The sequence below is a fragment of the Pieris napi genome, chromosome 24 (genome assembly GCF_905475465.1).
Source record: "Pieris napi chromosome 24, ilPieNapi1.2, whole genome shotgun sequence".
Lineage (NCBI taxonomy): Eukaryota > Metazoa > Arthropoda > Insecta > Lepidoptera > Pieridae > Pieris > Pieris napi.
In genome coordinates this window covers 6705306-6728957 of record NC_062257.1, presented here as the reverse complement: position 1 = coordinate 6728957, position 23652 = coordinate 6705306, and the positions used below count along the sequence as shown (strand labels likewise).

The following is a 23652-nucleotide window of genomic DNA, read 5'->3' as shown; positions in this document are numbered from 1 at the left end:
CAAACTGGCATGGAATGTCGGGATTTGGAGCAGGCCTTTGCCAAAAAAGGGTCACACACATACACTAGAAGATGATTAAAATGGAAATGTGTTTTAGTGTAAATGTATCTGAATAATGGCTATTAATATTGTTACGAAATAAATATACCACGAAGGAAAATAAAATGTAAGTGAATTTAAATAAACGCTGAATTTTGACGTCAAAGCAAATACAATATATGCACTTTAGTCTGTTATGAAACCTAAAATTCCAACATTATTTTCATTCTCTCGGTTCCAGTATTACGGTTTTAATCAACATACCAAGCACATGCTTTGTGTGCATTTAATCAACCCGCGAAAAATGATTACGAGTACACCTAACATACGTATTTTAAAACAAAACACCTAAATATATGTAAATAATATATATGAAACAGAAAACATAAGTAAGTACATCATAATAGAAAAAAAGAAAAGAAAATAGAGATTTAACATTAAACAAAAGACAATTAATACTGTATAATATTTCAAAGAAAAATCTAAAATGTTACTGCTAAACAAAGTTAAAGTTCTTTCTCTAAAGATCTAATATTTTAATGACTTTAAAAAAAACATATTGTTTCTTTTTCTCTCTCTTGGTGAGTGAGAGCAGTGTTGGCCCAGTAGCGTCAGAGTGCGACTTTCATCCCTGAACGCGTAGGTTCGAACCCAGGATGTGCATCGTGCATGTGCCATGGACTTGCTATCTATAAAGTTAGTTCCCTATTCTATAACTTTAATGCTGGCAGCACTACCTACCGCTTATTCGTTCTGGGGTCATCAGTACTGAATTTCTAACTCTTTTAAATAGCGGTCTGCCGGACCGGAGCAGTGGAGAAACGGCCTTAGGGTCCTTCAAGAAAAGAGCGTACCAATTCTTAAAAGGCCTTGCACTTGCGAACCTTCTGGCAATGTAAATGTCCATGGGCGGCGGCCACCACTTAACATCAGATGAGCCTCCTGTCCGTTTGCCTATTATTTAAAAAAATATAACATAAAGTAGGGTCTTAAAACTATACATGATCAAGTTATAAAACTTGAGCACACGTTGTTGAGCTTATAAAGCTCGAGGCAGCTTTATCTTGCACGTAAAATGTACTTTGTAACAGGAACGAAGTTTGTCCGATACAGATTATACGATGCATTGAACGCCGAGTCCAAGTTAGACACTTAACGCGACGAACATATTATTATAGGTAACCGAAATTAAATAACGAAAATATATCAATTGTAAACCTTATTTTTTTATTATTAATAGGAGCATAGTAGCCTGTCAGGCACTCGATCAGATCGCGCGCCGAAAAGCTAGTCAGCATTGGAGTGACAAAATCTCCTCTTTCCTATCTCTCTTACCGTTTAAAAAAAGTAAACTATTGTAAAAGTATCATTTGGTACATGGTCACACAATAGGGGAAAATAGAGCCTAGAGATCATCGTGATTGGCAACATCGAAGGCTATCGCGTGGACGTTCGTCAACGATGGACTGATCAAGTCAAAGACTGGAGGAGGCTCCAAACTATACACAGTAAAAGAACTTGGTGTCGCTGTATCGGTTACAGGAAAATTGGCGCCAGATCTGACCACGATACTGAGACATAGGTTATTGACACAGACGAGATCCGACATTATTAACCAGTAACATTATTTGACAACCAATTCTGACTAGTGCTAGCAGCACTAGCACTAGTTTCTTCAATAAATATGGCTGGAAGGAACAATTATGATTTCGTAATGTAAGGGACGCGTATTGCAACTGCGGAAGAGTTGCTGCATCACAGGACAAGACACGCTTCACAAACTTGACCTTAATTTCCATTATTGTTAGGATGGGGCCGTTCAAGTATTACGTAAGCAGATTTACTGCAATTTATCCCCCCCCCCCCTTCCTCTTGTCAGCAAAAGTAGACAAAACTCTCAAAAATAATAGTACATAAACGTATCGTGTAGGAATCCTCGAAAATGCAATTCGTTTTCAAGCATAAACAATGAGTGGGTAATATGTGTATAAAAGTAAATAATTACTATTGACGTAACCAAATAAGAAAATCAAAGACCCCCCTGTTGTGCTTACGTAATACTTGCCCCTATTTACTTATAAATGTTAGTTGTCTTTGGTGAACGTCTCCTCTAACCCTTTCCACATGGCTCTACCTTTGTTAATCGTCTGCCAGTATTTTCCTGCTTTCTCTATTAAGTTAGGGAGCTTTCAAGTATTACGTAACGAATTTTGGGGGGAGGGGGTCCTTTTGTAAACCGTTACGATGCGGGGCGGGGATTGAATTACGCGTTATTTTTAATATTGTTTTCGACTTTCTAGTACTTTACACCACATAATGGTAACTTTTAGGTATAAAGAGTCACTAGGTGGTCACGAAATGTTTTACTATTTTTACCTTGGTACAAAAAAACGTTACGGCGCGTATGGCCCCCCATGTTACGCGGGGGGGGGCGGTCTATAATATCCAAAAATTGCGTGACGTAATACTTGAACGCTCCCTTATCAGCCCACCATCTTCTTAGCCTGTCTACTCTTCTATTCCCGGGTGGAAGGTTTTAAATAGAAGTAACAGTTTGGTAAATGTTATGTAATAAAACATTGATTTTGGACGCCATCCAATCTAGTTAACCGTTAGTTCTATGCTTGAACCTAAAATGTTTGCATTTAGAGACTTTAGATTTAGAAACATTGGCCGCGACCTTTACATTCAGCCAAGATATATGTTATGTAAGGTTAAATAGTATATATCAATATGTAAACGGAAATAGAAAAAAATAAAATTCCCACGTTACTTAAATATTTGTCTAATACGATTTGGATGTAAATTGATAAAAAATGTATAAACATATAATAAATAAATGTCAGAAATTATTGCTTTACTCTGTTTTCTAACAATGAAATCGCTTAAAAAACGAAGGTATTTTTTTTATTGAGAAAAAGCTTGCCAACGCTCGGCACACAACAAACACAAAATGCAATTTTACTTTGTTGACTGACCCCGGGAGATTCACAATTCGCAAATGATAGTTCGTCCCTTTCTTTCAAACTGAATTTACGCTGTTTAGAAAAGAGACAAAGTTAAAACTGTACAATAATACGGTTTTTCTGGCCTTAAATTTCGAAGTAATCGCTACTAACTTGGACCCCACGCCATCGAACGTGCCTGGCTGCGACTGCTACGGATGCGTGGCCATTAAACTGGCGCTTAAGACCCAAAGGTACTAAAATAACTTGCATTAAATTCTTACTTATAAAAATGTTAAAATAATGGTTATTTGGAGTGATAGGGCAAGTATGCTTATTAATTAACGTTTTTAAGGAGTTTTTAAAGTAATGGAATAAAGTATTTATAATTAAATAAATTATTTTTTAATTACGCCTGGTGAATTAACCACTCAATCCTTTTAATTATAACTTTATTGTTCAGATTTCATCATTTGAACATGAACGAACTGCTGACATGGATTCGATGTGTGCTAAATATTAACAGCTGAAGAGCAATTTTAATTATATTTTATTTAAATTTTAATCAGCTGTTGACTCAGATCATATGTGTTCCAAATTATAATAGCTGAGGTTGCGCGATACACCAACAGCTCACTAGAAAAATACCATGTATGTGTGAATAGGTGTAATTAGTATTTAAGATATTGTTTTATAACAATAAATCAGATTTGAATATAGCTCTGTCTTGTTCATTTCTCGCTTCCTCTCAAAGTGGCGAAGACTACTTCAAGCCCTTAATTATCGTGGTGAGCCTGCCCGGTAGCTTTGAGATAATCCCACCACCTCGAACCTTTGATCCTACCCGTAGGGCTCCGTCTGTTACCTTAGGTCTCTTGGTGCAGACATCCCGTACTTATTTATATATTTATATATTCACTATTTATGTGTTAGGGTACGTCTGTAGGGCTTAGGGATCCGTAGGGTTGTTAGGTTCTTACGTCTCACCCTCTCATATATTTAGTCATTTAGTGCAGCTTGCTCACACATACATTACATATACTATTCAGATACTCCTGACATTCAATACATATAAACTTTAAACACACTTTTCACAGTCCACTAGCTAGCAAGCTGTTCATTGGTCCTTCGAGTAAAAAAAAAATTGAACTACGCGGTTCCTCCCTTCCCCCGTAGGGACTAACGCTTGAGTGACCCACAGGCTGGTGAACCCCAATTGCATTAGTTTGTGGTGATCTTGAGTACGTAGTTGTACTAAGTGTATTCTGTTGGAAAGCACTCTTGCGGTAGCGGATCGGTCACTGGCCTTCCACCAGCGGATCTCACCAGTGTTTTGAGAAGTCGCATATACCGTACTGAGGGCGCAGATACGCGCAGTACTTAGTTAGTTGGCTAGGGTTAGGTTAGGGAAGAAGACATTTTGAACAAAAGAAGACTTACATAAAAGACGAAATGGATATACAACAAATTAATACATTAATACAAAGTCAGGAGAGTGACAGCCTGGAAATAAAACGACTGTTAAATAACCTAAGAAAGGATTCTAGTTCGAGGAAGACTGGGAGTTACTTACAAGAAAGACGACTGTTATTTAAAAACATTTTTTCACGAGCAAGAAATAATAATGATATTTTGAAAACAAAACAGGACATTCTCTCATCACATGATTACATTAAAACTAACTACTTCGAAAAAAATATTAAACAAATATATGATGCTGCAATGGAACAACTAGATAAAGACGAGAAAAAACTACAGGAAGTGCACGATATTTTTCACCCTTCAACATCATTTAAGACATACGACAGTAGCAAGTATAAAATTCAACAGTTCAGGATGAATCAATTAAAAAATAAAATTAACCAAGTACAAACTGCAATTGAGGAGAACAAACCCAATTGGTTCTTACAATCCAACCTACATAGCTTACAAAATCAGTGGAAACAAATTGAGTCAATGCACGAAGAGTTTTTAATTAGCGAAAGTTCACTCGATCATGAATATTTTGCAAATAACGTCTATGAGACTATACAAGGCCAGTATGAGACTAGTGTAGAATTAATTCAAGGGAAAATTCACTCCACCCTCACTTCGACATCATCAAGGTCTGGGAAACTACCTCAGATAAAGATACCAATATTTTCCGGAAAATACGACTCATGGGGAATATTCAAAGATTTATTTACAAAAATTATTCATGAAGATAACACAATATCCAGTTGCGAAAAAATGCAGTATTTAAAAACTCACGTGCAAGGAGACGCGGCAAAAATAATACAATATTTACCAATTAGCGAAGTTAATTATGTCACCGCGTGGAATTTACTGACAGAGCGGTATGACGACAAACGCAGAATAAGCATGGAGTTACTTGACAAATTATTAGATTTACCCAAAATTAAAAGGTCGAACACAAAAAATTTACAAGAATTATATGACTCTATAAATGAATGTTTAGAATTATTAAAACAACATGGTAATGAAGTAGTTTTATGGAATCTCATATTATGTCGTTTACTAAGTCGTAAATGGGATGACGAAACCAACACTAAGTACGAAGAACAGCTCGATAATAGCAACGAAATACAAGACTTCAAACAAATGATGTTATTTCTACAAAAACGTTTCAAAAGTCTTGAAAAATCGGACTTTTCATCTACATCTGTATACAAAACATCGTTTATAAATGAAACCTCAACATCATTTAATAATAATAAGCAAGTAACGAATAGAAATTTAAATGTAGATTCGACACAGTACAATGAACCAAAACGTAAATATTGTTGGTATTGTGACATCGATGGACATACAATTAATTATTGCTCCCGATTTATAACAATGAACGCAATTCAGCGAAATAATGTTGTTCACAATAGAAATATGTGCCGACGCTGTTTAAACCATATCGCGTCAAAACAATGTGTGACAGAGAAATTTAAGAACTGCGAAACATGTCAACGACCTGACCATAATACGTTACTTCATGTAGACAAACCGACGAAACAACTTTTTGAACCAAAAGACAAAATATCATGCACGAACTTGCATACAGAAAATTTAACAACTAATGTGATGAGTAATATAACATCGAATGTTTCTGGCACATTAAAACATACAAATAATACCGTACTATTAGCCACAGCTATGGTACAGACTACTTCATACGACGGCATGCCACATTTATTGCGAGTTTTATGTGATCAAGGGTCGGAGTCGTCCTTTTGCACAGAAGAAGTGGCGCAATTATTGGCATACCCAAAGAAAAAAATCAGTGCTGATATCAAGGGAATCGGGGATGTAGAACCGAAACAATCGAGCTGTAGTATGGATATAACATTACGACCAAGACTTTCTAGTGATTACAAATTACCTGTATCACTGATTGTATTACCAAAACTTACATCTTCACTACCAAGTAATGACGTACAACAAATACAATCGCTTTGGTTAAAAAATAAAGTGATCGCAGACCCGACTTATTATAAAAAAGGGCCGATAGACATAATATTAGGTGCTCAGGAATACAGCAAAATCCTGTTACAGGGGTTTGAAAAACTAGAAGACGGTATACTTGCTCAAGACACGGAATTTGGGTGGATACTATCAGGATTTTGTTCCAGCAACAAAAACAATGGAATAAAGGTACTTAGTTGTACAACACGCACAGAAGAAGTAAAACATTTAACTAAATTTTTGGAACCGGAAGAGATACCACAAAAAATTACTTTAAACAATGACGATACAAACAATAAACAAACAGTGATTTCAAATAATTTGGCAAGAATTTGTCATCACAAGTGTAATTCGAAACTAAAAACATTTAATATCATGTTTACACTTTTATTAATATTTCAACTTTTTTGTACTACGATAGCGGTAGAAACTTATAGTATTGAGAAGATTGATCCAGGGTTTTACATCAAATACATTGGTAACAAATTACTTAATGTATCACTATTGCACCCATTACTAAAAGTTTACGACTTCAATACTAAATTAAGACGTAAAATGAAGATAGGAGATAGACGACTACACGACAAAACTTAGGAGGATTATGAGAAATATTTACTTATACAATAAAAAATAAAAAAAAACTACAAATACTTTACAAAATAATACAAATACTTATACATTTGGGCGACAGCCGCCAGACAACTACAAAACTACATTACAAAACAATACAAATACGTATACTTTTGGGCGACAGCCGCCTGACAAATACATTTATACATTACAAAACTATACAACTACATTACAAATAAATACAAATACATTTAAAAGGCAAAGACGACGACTTGGGCGACAGCCGCCATACAACAATTTACAACACGACATATCCAAATGGATAAACCAAAAATAAAAGACAATTACATACAGACAAAAAGACAGTTTTGGGATGGGGCAAAGAATATTGTCACCGGTCTTAAACACATGCTTGATAGCTGCAGGACGATTTATAGACAAGATAATGATATTTATAAAAAGAAGAAGGAGAAGAAGAAATTCAAGTTCATAATATTCTAAACTTATACTTCAAGACTTATTAATAACAAAAACATATTTAAAAAATATATAACTATATATACAAATTACATAATATATTAATTAGTACTTAATGTTACCTATTTACACTTTATAATAAGCGTATGCAGAAAATACAAGTATGTTTACGCAACACATATAGATACTTATTACCTATAGCCATTCAATTAATAATTATAAACAAACGCCTTCTATATGTAACGGAGTAAAGCTGTTAATTTAACAAATAACATTAAAACGATTAGCTAAAAGAAAATTGTTTGTGTCGCGGGGGGAAAAACATGCAGTTAATTAATAAATAACTGCATTGTTCAGCACATTTTTTAAATACATAAACTATTTTAAAATGTTTTCATTTGAATTTTACTATTTCAAGATTATTTCAACGTTAGTAAAATTAATTATTTTTATTATCACGAATAACAGACAGCGACATGAAGGCGGTTGGAGATGCGGTGCCAACACAACAGACGGGTCTACGGTCATCGAACGTGAGTGAAGATTCTAACTAAGGCAACAACCTGCTTCCACAACGCACCACATCGCGCGTGCAGGAGACTCTGCAGCTGTACCAGCCTTTGCAGACTCTGTGGGGCGCCAGAATGTTCAGATTTCATCATTTGAACATGAACGAACTGCTGACATGGATTCGATGTGTGCTAAATATTAACAGCTGAAGAGCAATTTTAATTATATTTTATTTAAATTTTAATCAGCTGTTGACTCAGATCATATGTGTTCCAAATTATAATAGCTGAGGTTGCGCGATACACCAACAGCTCACTAGAAAAATACCATGTATGTGTGAATAGGTGTAATTAGTATTTAAGATATTGTTTTATAACAATAAATCAGATTTGAATATAGCTCTGTCTTGTTCATTTCTCGCTTCCTCTCAAAGTGGCGAAGACTACTTCAAGCCCTTAATTATCGTGGTGAGCCTGCCCGGTAGCTTTGAGATAATCCCACCACCTCGAACCTTTGATCCTACCCGTAGGGCTCCGTCTGTTACCTTAGGTCTCTTGGTGCAGACATCCCGTACTTATTTATATATTTATATATTCACTATTTATGTGTTAGGGTACGTCTGTAGGGCTTAGGGATCCGTAGGGTTGTTAGGTTCTTACGTCTCACCCTCTCATATATTTAGTCATTTAGTGCAGCTTGCTCACACATACATTACATATACTATTCAGATACTCCTGACATTCAATACATATAAACTTTAAACACACTTTTCACAGTCCACTAGCTAGCAAGCTGTTCATTTATTATGAATAATGTATGAGTCGAAATGCGCGTTTAATTCTAGTGACATATATATATATATTTATATCTATTATAATCTATTTTAGGGTGCTTCAGTTTGTTTGTATTTATATATAATGTGTCTACAATACCTGAGCATTCTCGTCAAGTAAAAGAAGACAAAACATGGAATTCTTTGATAACTAAATTCCAAGCTTTTATTCAAACACATTTCAAATTTAATAAAGCAAACAAGTACTTTAGGTTCCAAATTTGAATTAGAAAAAAGCAAACAAGTACTTCCGGTAAGATTCCAAATTTGAAAATTCAATTCATTTCAAATTTAATAAAGCAAGCAAGTACGTTCCAAATTTGAATTTAAATAAAGCAAACAAGTACTTCCGGTAAGATTCCAAATTTGAATTTTCAAATTAAGAGTTGCGTGTCGCGTGTCGTGGCCCGGAACCGCGATGCATCACCGATCGATGCACTGCGACTGCGCTGTACGCAGGTCGCTGATCCTGTGACGCAATTGTTGGCTATTGAGAATTCGGTCAAATGTTACCAATTCTTCTGTTCTGATCAATTGCTTCGTATCTAATACATAAGTCAAAAACCTCCAAATCTCGAAAAAATGTTTTGTTCCCTTCCCTTAAAACACCAAAACCTCCATTACTTGATATCTTGACCCTCTGTTAATCGAAATAATCACCGAGTCCCTCCAAGCCATTTTGGTACATATTTTCACTCTATAACTCGAAAAATTAAATTTGACCTCTGTATCTCGAACATAGGAACGTTTTATTTTACAACCTTTACAACTTGATCATTTGGAATTTATTATCTCTATTGTTCGAACAAAAATAAGTTACCGACTTTAAGAACTTGCCGACAATGTGAGTACACTATTGTTTCTTAGAAAACATTTTAGGAGTATATACGTACAATAATAAATTTATGACTCATGGAAACACGTGTTTGCTTGCTTTGTGTCAGGTGTTCAATTTTGAATACTCAAAATTTATAAGAATAAACCCCAAACTCTTTATGTCGAATCAAAATCCGCCTAAGTCGAAATCCTCCATAAGTTGAAAACTCTATAACTCGAATTTTTTGGCGTCTCCCTTGATGTTCGACTTATAGAGGTTCTACTGTATCTAGACAAACTCATCGTGACTGGCTGAGTGGAGGGCACCAGACCTGGAGGCCGATCCCCTATTCGGACCCATCAAGTACATGCCCTTACAGGTCTCAAGAAGACCAGGTCCATAGCTACAAGGACCAGTTTTAAATTTATCTATTTCCAACGCACAAATTTATAGTATTCACAATATTCTTACCCTACATAGTAATAATAATAATACATTTATAATAAGAAAATAAAAACAAATTTAAAAAGTTACATTTATCTTAGTTTTCTATGGATGGAGCAGTGTTGGCGAATTGGCTTCAGCGTGCGACTTTCATACCTGAGACCGTAGGTTCGATCCCCGGCCGTGCACCAATGGACTTTCTTTCTATGTGCGCATTTAACATTAGCTCGAACGGTGAAGGAAAACATCGTGAGGAAACCGATATGTCTTAGACCCAAAAAGTCGACAGCGTGTGTCAGGCACTGGAGGCTGATCACCTACTTGCCTAATAGATTTAATGATCATGAAACAGAATCAGAAATCTGAGGCCGAGACCTAAAGAGGTTGTAACGCCAACTTATAAAACTTCAAAGGGAAATAGTGGCGAAAGCTCGTTCGCTCGTTATAATTTAAATGAAAAGCTTCGACTTCCACTAATGACATTCGAAACGGCACACAAGCACACTTGTAAAAGCTCAAGTACCGTTTTCAGTTTTTATTACTCGTAACTGATTTCTGATAACAGAAAGTTCTTGTGATAACGGATTAATACAAAAACAATATTAATAATTTGATAGACTATTGTAACCAAAATATTTTCTTCTCTTTTTGCCAAATAGTGGTTAATGTATATATATGTATATATAAAAATGAAACCCGTTTTCCGTTGTCACGACATAACACGAAAACGGCTTGACCGATTTGGCCAATTCTTTTTTTATAATATTCTTTGAAGTACGAGGATGGTTCTTGCGGAGAAAATTTTTAAAAAATTGAGTGAAAAAGTCTAAAAACAACACTTTTCTATATTCCCATACAAAATATTCGTAATAATACTTAAAAGTCAATTTGAACTTTAATACCATATCATAAAGTTCAAGTGTTAGTGGAGGGGTTCCGGGAAGGTAAATTTTTATTTTTTGACATAATGTATTTGCTGTCTTATCAGCGTTCTTTTTTTTATCTTAGCTAGACCGGTGTCCCGAATAGCAGAATAAGTATTTAAAAAAAATAAAGAATCGACTGTTAGGCGGTACGATGTTCGCCAGGCCAGCTAGTTATATATATAAAAAAAAAAATACAGTATAAATAAAATCCTCTATAAAAACTACCCCTATGACCCAGGAACAGTATAATTGGGTTTAAAACGGCAATCCATTGTAGACTCAATAGTAATAGTGGAAAATCTCTGACATTTGCCATAACTGGAATGCGTTTTTCATGCCAAATGGCTGATTCACTATCACCTATGACTAATAGCGTAAGGTCATGGACTTATGATAAACAGGATGTGATAAATGACATTGTCAGCTGATACATTGGTATTTTATGACCCGGCTATTTAGCTTTAAAGCCTTTTTGGGAAATATTTAGGTTAGAAGTTTTTAGAGAAACCTCGATTAGCCAATCAAGCGATGCAAGTGGAAATGGATAGGCCATGCACTCCAAAGGGATACCAATTCCAATTTATAATAAGTTACCATCAGTTATAAAAGCGGAACAAAATTATGCCCGATTTAAAAAGCTTCTAAAAACTTACACATTAATTACATACAAATAAGTGATTAAAATATAATATGTATATATATATATTGACAGGAATGCGATAACACTTGAAATGTTTAATGTCTAAAGAACTTTAAACTAACACTCCTCACGGTGTTAAAGAATTGTATTTGATATTGACCAAAATCTGCCTAAAAGTGATTTTAGTTTGTAAAAATGTTTTATAAACCTTGTACATGCCCTAAATATATAAATATAGGAATAAACTAAAAATAAAATAGTGTTATGGAAAAAAATTAAAATAATCAATGTAAACTTGTTATATCAGACTATGCCATCAATGCCACATCTAGTAAAAACTCAAATTCGTACATCCGTGTTTTGCTTGGTTGACTGATCAAGTTTATTATGTCTACCCACATTTTTGGTGCTGTTCTGTTTTGTTATTTTATATATGTACCTACATCTGTGCGCTCTAATTTCTAATTTTTAATCTTAGTTTTAAATATGTGTTTCTCAGTAAGTGAATTTTGTATGCAAATCTTATGAGAAATAAAGTTATTCTTAAACCTAATCTCCAAGCAAACGCTTGATTGGATCACGGAAGGACCATAAGAAGGAACATAAGATACAAGTATCACTTATTCCACGTCATTAAATTTGAATCTGTAGACGTAATCATCGGCAAAGAAGACAGAGAGTAGGCCGAGAGAAAAAGCTGGCGTAAAAAACTCTCGGTACTCTTAAAATAGCAAATAATCAAACTTATTTTAAAATAAATATCGCAAATTAATTAGAAGTAGCCTGTCCAGCACTAGTCCCAGGCCCTTTTATCAATTAGATAGCAGCAGCAGTTGCAGATGAGACAAACACTTGGAACGAGGTGACAAACGAGGCCCAAGATCGAACGCGATGAAGCATCTCTGCTACTCAAGTAAGTCATATAATTTTTTTAAAATCCTGTTTTTAGAATATAATCTAAAAGTTGGCTCTTTTCAAACAGTTTTTCGCGTGCCACGATTTGGATCAACTCTACAATTGTATGTGTTATGTTAGTGTTATATGTGTATTGTTATATATTGAATGTAGACATAGTTTATTAGTTTTACTAAATTATTATTTAATTGTAATTTAATCTGCTCATATAGTGTGAAATATTTTAAATCGTACATTAATAATATACGTGATTATGCCATGAAAACAGTAAGATTATTAATAATTTAAAATTCAACTCCAGAATTAAACATAAAATTAGCATATTATCCTTTTTTTCACGCAAACGAGTTTATAGGTCGCCCAAAAAGAAGAATCGTGGCACCCTATGGAAGGAAGAGTATACTTTTAACTTGCAGGCCGTCTCTCACGAAAGACTTCCACCGGGAGTTATTCCACAGTTCGCTTCGCAAAAGAAGTGTCTTGCGGACCCTTTAAAACTTTCAGCCATCATGCTGCTGCTGCTATTGCTTATCTTGATATATATAAATTACGTGTCACGTTGTTTATCCGCTATGGACTCCTAAACTACCGAACCAATTTCAATCAAATTTGCACACCGTGTGGAGTTCGATCTAACTTAAAAGATAGGATAGCTTACATCTCAATTTATACCCGTAAAATTATTTTATTGCAAAATGTTGTTTATTATTTGATAGTCACAATTCTAACAGATGGCGCTGTGTTGAAAGTACCAACGTTACTTTCAACACAGCGCCATCTGTTACGCTACAATTTAATGGCATTACCACCAAAAAAGGTGGTCCCCATGACTGGTATTCGCCTACCGTATCCCTTGAATAGGTTACTACTATGTAATATAACTAAAACCTTAGCCACAGCAACGCTTGGTCGGTCTGCTAGTATAATGTATGAACTTGCTCGTCCTATAAACTGTGCTTACTAAAACCTAATCTCATTCCTTTTCCTTTTTTTTCTCTTTTTTTCATTCTTTTTTTTTCTTTTTTTTTCTTTTTTTTTCTTTTTTTTCTTTTTTTTTATAAGGTTTTTCTTGAGTCATAAGGAACTAAACATACCTTCTGTTATCTAGATAGCTGTCATATTCGTCCTGCATTTTGTCGTCATGCATATCGTAGAGGTCACTGTATATGGCGGACTCGAGACGCGCCGGGTCCAAATGATAGTTTGGATTCTCGTAGGAGAGTAGACCATTCTCTGGAAAGAAATCAAAGTGTTATCATGGTATTTATGCACATACTTAGGGAAAAACACGAAATAATGTTTCTGCATCATCGGACCTCGAGACGAAATTCCACCCGTATCACCTTGACGTGCGACATTCAACAGCGTTTTTTAAGCCAGTTTATCCGTTCACCACCTGTATGTGGAATCAATTGTCCGAACTAATTCGACTTAGGGTCCTACAAGAAAAGAAAGTACCAATTCTTAAAAGGCCGGCATCAAATTTGGCATTCAAAGTCAAAGTCAAAATCATTTATTCATATAGGTAACGCAATGTACACTTATGAACGTCAAGAAATAAACACACCACACCTCACATGACATCTTAAGTAATAAATAATAATAAAATATATTAAAAACATTTTTCCTCTATCAGAAGGAGGCATGGTGAAATAGGAGCACGCACTTACATTCTCGTGAGAAAAACACGCAACGCATTGAGAGTGTCCATGGGCGGGATCACTTAACATGAGGTGAGCCTCTTGCCTGTTTGTTCTATTAAAAAAGCCTTTAAGGACCTATCTGGTCGCCAAACTCCAAAAAAGTACATAGTCTCTGTCCATCTTTCGTCATAGTTGAAGTAGGGCGAATAACTTCGGTCGATAGAAAAAAAATCCAAACATAGCCAATTTTTGACACTGAATTCATTTTATAACGAAAATGTATATAGATCATGATTTTGAAATTTACACGATATATTTTAGCGCAAGCCAAATAATCCATTTCAGAAAAAAAATTGATAAAATCACATTAATTTAATGTTTTACACAACTAATTGTTATTACGGGCCGGCGCCTACAGCTCCTCGCAGTACACCCCGAGACACTGACACAGCAATTTGTGCTGGGATAGGGCCTTAAGAATGAATACATCTATACTAATATTATAAAGAGGAAAGGTTTGATTTTTTGTTTGTTTGAAATGAATAGGCTCCGAAACTACAGGACCAATTTCAAAAATTCTTTCACCGTTGGCAAGCTACACTATTCCCGAGTGACATAGGCTGTTTCATTTTCAAAAAAATTAGGGATGCTTACTAAAACTTGAATAATCTAACCCAAGGTGTAAAAAAATAAACAAAAAACTTCCTTCAATCGTGTGCGCTGCGAAAACTATTAATTATAGAACAAAATGATGTATAACAATTTTTCAGGACACATCACTATCTATAAAAAATGTCGCGACAGCATGTCTCTATCTTTTATAGTTAGGTCACAATAAGCGTCCTTTTATCATTTTTTTTTTATTAAAATACCACCACTAGAAAGGGCTCTTTATTCGTACCTAGGTATTGATCCTTATCAAAATAATTACCAACGTTTCACATAAGCTACAATTTAATGGCATAACCACCAAAAAAGCATGGTGGATTGGTGTTCTCCTGCCTTTTCTCTTGAATAGTTTACTACTATGTAATATAACAAAAATCTTAGCCACAGCAACGCTTGGCCGAGTCTACTAGTAATTAATATTTTCAATAAAACGTGTTCAGAGATTTGTTCACATGTCAACAATGTGAGCATTATATAAGTCGTGGGCAGATGAAAACAAACTCTAAGGCTTCACCGGTCGAAGCCTTACGAATGCTGTCTGAGACTGGGCTCATTGATATTCCGTTACAATTCTAATTAGACACGGATAAATTACAAAACGCATTCATTTGTAAGATACCTTCTCAAGTTTTCTTTGTATCATGCATGTGGTGAAACAATTTTTGAAATGTGACCAGTTGTTAAGGTGATGATACAATCGAAAATCGTTCGCATATTCTGCCAAACACGATGGCGCGCAAATTTGTCTTAAAGAATTTTACATTATTTCTTCATTATTCAAAGTTTATCATAATTTCTTCAATTCTTATATTATCTAGTCTATTATATTATATACATTACATCATTAGCTTTATATCAATTACGGTGTTTCATGCAAATAATCATTTATTGAATAGTACATTTTTTCTAAAAGTAATTCACTAAGTCGCTTTTTAAAGAATCTAGACGGAAGATCTTTTAATTCTTTTGGTAATTTATGTTTTGTGCTTTATCTTAATAAAAATGAAATAAATCAGTGAAGCTACCACTTGAGGTCTTGGCCTCAGATTTTTGAATCTGTTTCCTCAGATATAATAATCTGTTTCATGATCATTTTTAATTTCATTTTTATACAATCGATGATGTTTTCACATCCCAAATTGTCGAACAAACGTTGACAGAAACTCACCAATTAATAGGTTATGTCGCTACCATAATGATATTGCACAGTTTTGACATTTTTCATGGTTCTCTAGCCTCAGCTATGAGTAGAATTAGGACACAGTACCGATAATTTCTTTTCTTGGTTCAAATAGTAATTCTTATATATAGTTTTTAGTTTTATGATTGTTTGTATAACCACTGTTTATTGTATTTATTTGTTTTCGCTGGTCGTGTCCACATGTTTTAGGAATGGCACCGCTTTTGTATATTTTTGTATGTATTTCAATTAATATCATGTGTTTGTCCTAATTTTGTGGTCCAAATTAAAAAAAAATCTAATAGCTAATTTTTTGGGTCTAAGACATGTCGGTGTCCTCACGATGTTTTCCTTCACTGTTCGAGCAAATGTTAAATGCGCACATAGAAAGTCCATTGGTACACAGTCGGGGATCGAACCTACGACCTCAGGTATGAGAGTCGCACGCTGAAGCCACTAGGCCAACACTGTCAATCACAATCTTAATATACAGATATTAATACGAAATACTATTCGGGTGCTGGTATGGCTGTCGAGTTTTTAAATCAATAATTTAATGTAAAACTAATCAGATTATTTTAGTAACGTGTAAAAACTTAACAAGCATATGAAAATATAACAAAAGAAAAGTTGTTTACTAGTTTTTACTAGTCGGAATTTGAATCAATTTTTTTCCAAAGTCTCTAGGGCCTCTCCCAGCAATGTATATGTTAACGTAAAATTGTAAACACCGTTAGATTGTAACCTATCTCGCGAGATTATAAACTGTCGAAAGATTGTGAACCTCAGCTTACTGCTTACAATTTAACGTATTATTATTCGGTAGATTGTACTACACTAACTTAGTTATCATTCAAACTTCTTTGGTCAATTACAGATTAATTTTACTTTCCAACAATTTCATATAACTACCGAATAATAATACGTTAAATTGTAAGCAGTTCGTTGAGGTTCACAATCTTTCGATAGTTTATAATCTCGCAAGATAGATTACAATCTAACGGTGTTTACAATTTTACGGTGACATATATATATGTTATACATAAGTAATGCTTGTAGCCACTATCCAATGGCACTAAAACTTAACTGTTATGTGGCAACATAAGCGTCATGTACACGGACGTATGTCATAAGATTGAAGCGGAAATGTTTCCGAGAAAGAAAATATACTATTATTATTAATAAACAAACCCTTACAAATTGTATTATAATGACATAAAAATAACATGTAACCATCTCAGTCCTTACGAAAATTTGACACCCAGAATTATTATTTTATGTTTAAAGTATTAAGAAAGGAATTCTCCCCACACAAATTATGAAATAAAAATATGTTCATTATGGTACATAAGATACTGGTATCACTTATTCCACGTCATTAAATTTAAATCGGTAGGCATCCCTACTCATCGGCAAAGAAGACAGAGGTTGTAGGCCGATAGAAAAAGCCGGCGTAAAAAACTCTCGGTCCTCTTTTAAAATAGCAAATCATCAAACAACACTTATTTTAAAACAAATATCGCAAATTAATTAAAAGTAGCCTGTACAGCACTAATCCCAGGCCCTTTTATCAACTAGATAATCGTTGACTTTATAGTAAGCCTTTTTACACAGCTTTTCTTTAATACATTTCTTAAATCTCTTGTACTAAATACCCTCTGTATGTGTTTCTTTTTTTTCTATTGTTCCATTTTAGGGTTGCCTGGAAGAAATCGCTAGTTAGCGATAAGGCCGACCGTTGCCTAATAACTTATGTAACCTACTTACTTTTTGTTTTTTTTTTCTATATGTGTGTATAAATATATTTTTACACACATTATAGCAATGAAGTATAAATAAATAAATAAATTTATTAAAAGGCAGAGATAAAAGAGCCTTTGGGATTTTATCAAAGAACAGTATCCCTTTTCCAACAAAGAAAAACAAACTACACTGTAACAATATTACGACTCCCTGTATGTGTTTTAGATTCTCCTACTAACAATATCTGATAATTATTATTATTATTATTTATTTATTTGTTCAGATAAAATAATCCATCCATCCATCCATGAAATTCATTTGATATTTAATTCCAACACACAACTATACAGTATTTACAATATTCTTAGCCTAAATAGTAATAATAATAATGAAAATGGAAAATTAGAAAAAATTATGACTTCATCGAAGTGATTTGTAAATGCTAGATCTCGCTCGATCATACAAGTCTGGTGGGATTAGAAGGCGCTAGTGCTAAACTATCATTGTTAAATTGACAGCTGTCACGACATTTCGACAGTACAGTTGATAAATGAAAAGAATTAAAAGATCATCCGACTAGAGTCTTTAAAAAGCGACTTGGTGTATTACTTTTGGAAAAAAATTACTATTCAATAAATTATTATTTGCGTGAGACACTTTAGTTGATATAAATTTAATAACGTATGATATGATATGTACGATACAAATAATATAAGAATTGAGTTTGACTAATAATGTAAAAATTAAAATTGCTTAAGACAAATTTGCGCGCCATTGTGTGGCCGAATATGCGAACTTACGATTGTACCACCTTACACATTTTTGTACCATATTCTTGCAATAAATAAATTATTATTATTAATGACTCATGATGAAGAATTTCTCTGCACAGACTCTATCGTGTCTTTGAAACGTTTATTCAAAAATGAAACCTTGTGACTTAGACCACAAATTTAGTAGTCGTGTCGCATAGTAACGAGTATGTAATATCATCTAGAGGTGAAACTTTTCTGTTTACCAACAAGTTAGTGTTGATAATGACACTTATATTTCAAAAAATCTCTAGTTACAAACGGAAAAGACCACATACCGGCCCTAAAATTCTTTATGATTCTCATATAATAGGTCCTTACATAATATATGAAATTGGCGCTTTGTATATGGTAGGAACAAAAAGTATAATATGTATGTATGTAGGAATGTAATCAAAGAATGTACCATTGCTATCTATGCACTATTGCCATCTTATAGGTAGTTCATTGATCCTGAGTTTACAGATAATTCTTTGGAAAGGTTTTGGGTTTTATATATATTAAATGATATGACTGATGAAATATTGTAAAAGAGGTGAGAAAAATGTACGGGTACTAAGAAAAAAAGGCACAGAAATGTGTGGCGCATGATGAAAGCAGGTTGGCCACGAAAAGTCACCTACTTGCTTATAAAAATCATTAAAGCAGGGACACTTATGTCGTCTAAAGCACAGGCAAGTTTATGGAAAGAAATATCTTATATAATACATAACTTCAATCCGGTCAAAAAGTTTTTTCTTTAAATGAAAGGTTATGTCAATCAAAGACAATACAATATCTTATTTTTTAGTCATTACAATAAGTTTTATTTAAGTAAAACCTAAACATAACAATCAAATATAAAATATTTACAATATTCTTAATCTACATAGTAATAATAAAAATAATTCAAAATTAATAAACAGAAAAAAATAAACATCTTTCCTGCAACTTCGATTTTGTTCCTTTTGGATATACTCTTGAGCCGTGGGGTTCAATTGCACAGGCGCTAATTAAAGATTTAAGTTGGCGCCTGGTAGATAGTACCGATCCAGAGCTGGTGCTTTCCTCGCTCAACGAAGATCGCAATACAGCGAACAAATGCTGCGTTAAAGGTACACTGCCACAGGGACCAAACTTTTTAAATTTGTTTTAATTTCATTTTTAATCATTATATATTATATATGTATATTATATACAATGGCTGCCCGGAAGAGATCGCTTGGAAGCGATAATCAACCCTTTTTTAATTAAATACAGTACGTATTACCGCAACGCAATGTAAATATATAATTTGATGCCAGGGTCAATAAAGCTTTTAGTAAATTGTAAACAAGTTCATGGTACCACATATGCATTCCGCGTTCACATTTAATTGCCCGTGTCACGAACGTTTCTGTATAGTTTTTGCATAACATTTATGAATCATAAATGTTTTAGGAATTATATGTGATTATAGTCAGAGTATATTTATTACTAGAGCTGTGTTAGCCTAGTGGCTTCAGCGTGCGAGGTCGTAGGTTCGATCCCCGGCTGTGCACCAATGGACTTTCTATGTGCGCATTTAACATTTGCAAAACGGTGAAGGAAACCGACATGTCTTAGACCCAAAAAGTCGACGGCGTGTGTCAGGCACTGGAGGCTGATCACCTACTTGCCTATTAGATTCAAAAATGATCATGAAACAGATTCAGAAATCTGAGGCCCAGTCATAAAGGGGTTGTAGCGCCACTGATTATTATTATTGAAGTTATACTTCTTTAGGCGCGTTATGAAAAATTTATGAGAATGAAATTTTACGATGCGCGCGCACCGTTACACAAAAATAACAGAATGAAGTTGCCCACGGAAGATTGTACATAATTTAAAAACAACATTCGAATAATAATAGAATTTGTTACATTTAATGTAAGAGAATAATAAATATTTGTTTATTTAATTTTTCAAATGTAAACTGAACTTTATTGACTATAATGATTCCTTTTCCAGTCTTTGATTCTTCATTGTAATTAATTATTTGCATGCAATCAAAAACTATTTTAAATAATGCCAAAGAAGTATAACTTTTTACGCGCGTACATAATACACGCACCCTTTTTTTATATTTATTACTAGCGAGAGTTACGTTCGGTGGCGGTTGGGGGATATTCAAAGAAATGAAACTCTTTGAAGCTGTGCAACTGTCATTAATTTAAAACAAGGGTTAATAACATAACATTTGAGGTAGTGGGATTGCGACGCTGGACTTACAAAAAACTTATTTATGGGTTCTTAAATCTAAGCGACACTTCTGTTACCTATAAAGAATATAAGTGTAGTCGATTGGACATCGGAAACGAGAATGTTATATTACAATGAGTGTATGAAAGTAAAGGGCTCATTTATTACTACCAAAACTGACGTTTTACAATTTACTGTCGTCAAGTTTAAGATCTTTTGATATATTTTTCTTTTAATAGAACAAACGGGTAGGAAGCTCAACTGATGTTAAGTGATACGGCCTCCCATGGATGCCAGAGTGCTTGCTAAGGCGTTTCCGGCTTTTTAAGAATTGGTATGCTCTTTTCTTGAAGTCGACTTGCGTCAGAAATATTTCAGTTGGCAGCTGGTTCCACATAGTGGAGGGCGCGGCAAAAACCGCCATAAAAGCGCGTTGTGAAACGACGGATGTCAATATGATACGGATTCAATTTCCTATTCTGTCGTACAATGATGAAACCGCTGGTATAAATCCGAACAACTCCTCTGAACACTCTTTTTGGTAGAAGATACAGAGAGACCCCACATTTCTACTCTAAGGGATTAAGCCGCTTGGAAGGCTCGAGCTCTTAGTTGAATACGGTCAAGTGGAAGGAACTGCTACTGAGGAGCACCAGTCCAGAGGTGAGAACAGTACTCCATGTGGGGCCGAATTTGCGTTTTATACAGTTGCAAGCGATTGCCCGCTTACAATGAAATCTTAAAATAAAATCGGAAAGTTGGTTTTCAAACAGTTTTTCGTATGCCTCTCAACAATTTAAATCCATTCAACAATTATTCAAAAATTCAAGAAATTCAATATTTTTAATTTGTTTAGTTATATAGAATAGAATTCAGATTGAGGTCTCCCTAGTCAGAGACTTGGTCAGGAATGCCTCGCTCTTTAAATTAATAAGGCTTCAACAAATATAACCAACACAATTGGTTTTAAAACGAGGGTATTATAAAAAAATATAAATATATGAATATATGTGATGATGATGTGAATGTGTAATTGTGTGTGTGAAAGACGAAACAAATCTAAGTGAAAGTGTGCATGAAAAAGATGGATTTAGGGAAAATTTATTATGTTTGTGATGTGTGGGTATTACATAATACAATGAACTATTCATTAGTTTAACTGACAACCCTGAGTTCGTTTAACTAGTCTGGCTGCAACGTATTGATCCTGGGACGACCTTCGACTCGTCTTGAATATGGAATCATGTACAAAGAACATTCTCCAAGTATCGCGAAACTTAATACAGATTCTATAATACCTAAGGAATTACATATTAATTTTGTACCTAAAATTTATATTTATGACCGGGCAAATGTCGTTTTGTTTTCATTTTAAATAATAAAAAAATAGGGGTTGATCGTAGAGGGGTGAAAATTAGGGGTTGTATGTATTTTTTAATGCTGTATCAAAAAAAATAAAAACAGAAAAAAATCTCTAAAAATTAAAAAAAAATTATTTAGGGGTAGACTACCCTTAACATTTAGGGGGATGAAAAATAGATGTCCGATTCTCAGACATACCCAATATGCACACAAAATTTCTTGAGTATCGGTCAAGCCGTTTCGGAGGTTTAACTACAAACACCGCGATACGAGAATTTTATATATTAGATTAAATGAGAATTTTGAGCAAAGCAGTATTAGTTTCAGCGTGCCACTCCTATTCGTGAGGTCGTCGGTTCGATCCCCGGCTGTGCACCACTATGTGCGCATTTAACATTCGCTCAAACGGTGAGAAAACATCGTGGGAAATGTAATGCCTTACACTCAAGTCGACTGCGTGTGCACAAGAGGATTACCTACTTGCCTATTAGATTGACAAATGATCATGAAATATACAGAAATATGAGGCCCAGGCCTAAATCGGATGTCCCACTCTATTTATGATCAGTTTCATAAATGGCCCATTAATTAATGGGCAGTTTGTGATTCGTTAGGTTAATTTTAATAAATTTCGTGAGTATTTTTTTTTAAAGACAATTCACACCAAATGACCTAGTCCCATGCTAAGCTGGTGAAGCTTGTGTTATGGGTACTAGGCAACGGATATACATACATTTTATAGATAGATAGACATATAAATACATATTTAAACACCCAAGACCTAAGCACAACATCAAATGCTCATCACATCGATCTTCGTCTCAGCCGGGGATCGAACCCGGGACCCATGGATTCGCAGTCAGGGGTGCTATCCACTAGACCAATGAGTCGTCAAATTAGTAAAAAAGTGCTTTGTAAGTTTTGGCTTTAAAAAGTTCTTAGTCGTTGTTTGATCGCATCAATTTGTCATTCTTACCTCAACAAATTGAAATAGAAAGTACTCATACATACAAATAAAATAACACGTTTCACTTATGTTACGTTAAAATTAGAGATGCATCGATACGCTATTTTGCCGATATGATACCGATACTCTTATAGTAATATCGTCGATACCGATACCGATACCAACGCTTATTGAATTAAAATCAAATTAAGGAAAACTATATCAAGTTTAGTTAAAATTTATAATTTTTATTAAAAAATATATATATAAATAGTCACACACTTTGAATAATATTAAAGGTTTAGTTAGTAAAATTAATAATAAAGATTAATAATTAAATAAAAATAAAAAACTGTTAATAATTAAAATTAACAATTATATTATTTTTGTAATTGTGTATTTTATTTAACTTGGTATCGAAAAAATACTAGTCGCGATAGCAGTTAAACGCCAACTAAATGATCTTCAAATCTACGTTCAATCAAGTCTCAATGATCGTTGAATCGGCAATTAAAATATCACCGATGCCA

The 23652-nt window shown here is 34.2% G+C and overlaps 1 protein-coding gene across 10 annotated transcripts in view; it reads right to left on the bottom strand.

Moving 5' to 3' along the window:
- The window catches only part of LOC125061955 (protein Fe65 homolog), a 92547-nt gene that overhangs the window by 23478 nt on the left and 45417 nt on the right, over positions 1 to 23652 (bottom strand). For all 10 annotated transcript variants that reach the window (XM_047667597.1, XM_047667599.1, XM_047667598.1 and 7 more), the window contains exon 3: positions 13663 to 13801. In XM_047667597.1, coding sequence (XP_047523553.1) covers positions 13663 to 13801 — 139 coding nt within the window. The remainder of the gene's footprint in view (positions 1 to 13662; positions 13802 to 23652) is intronic.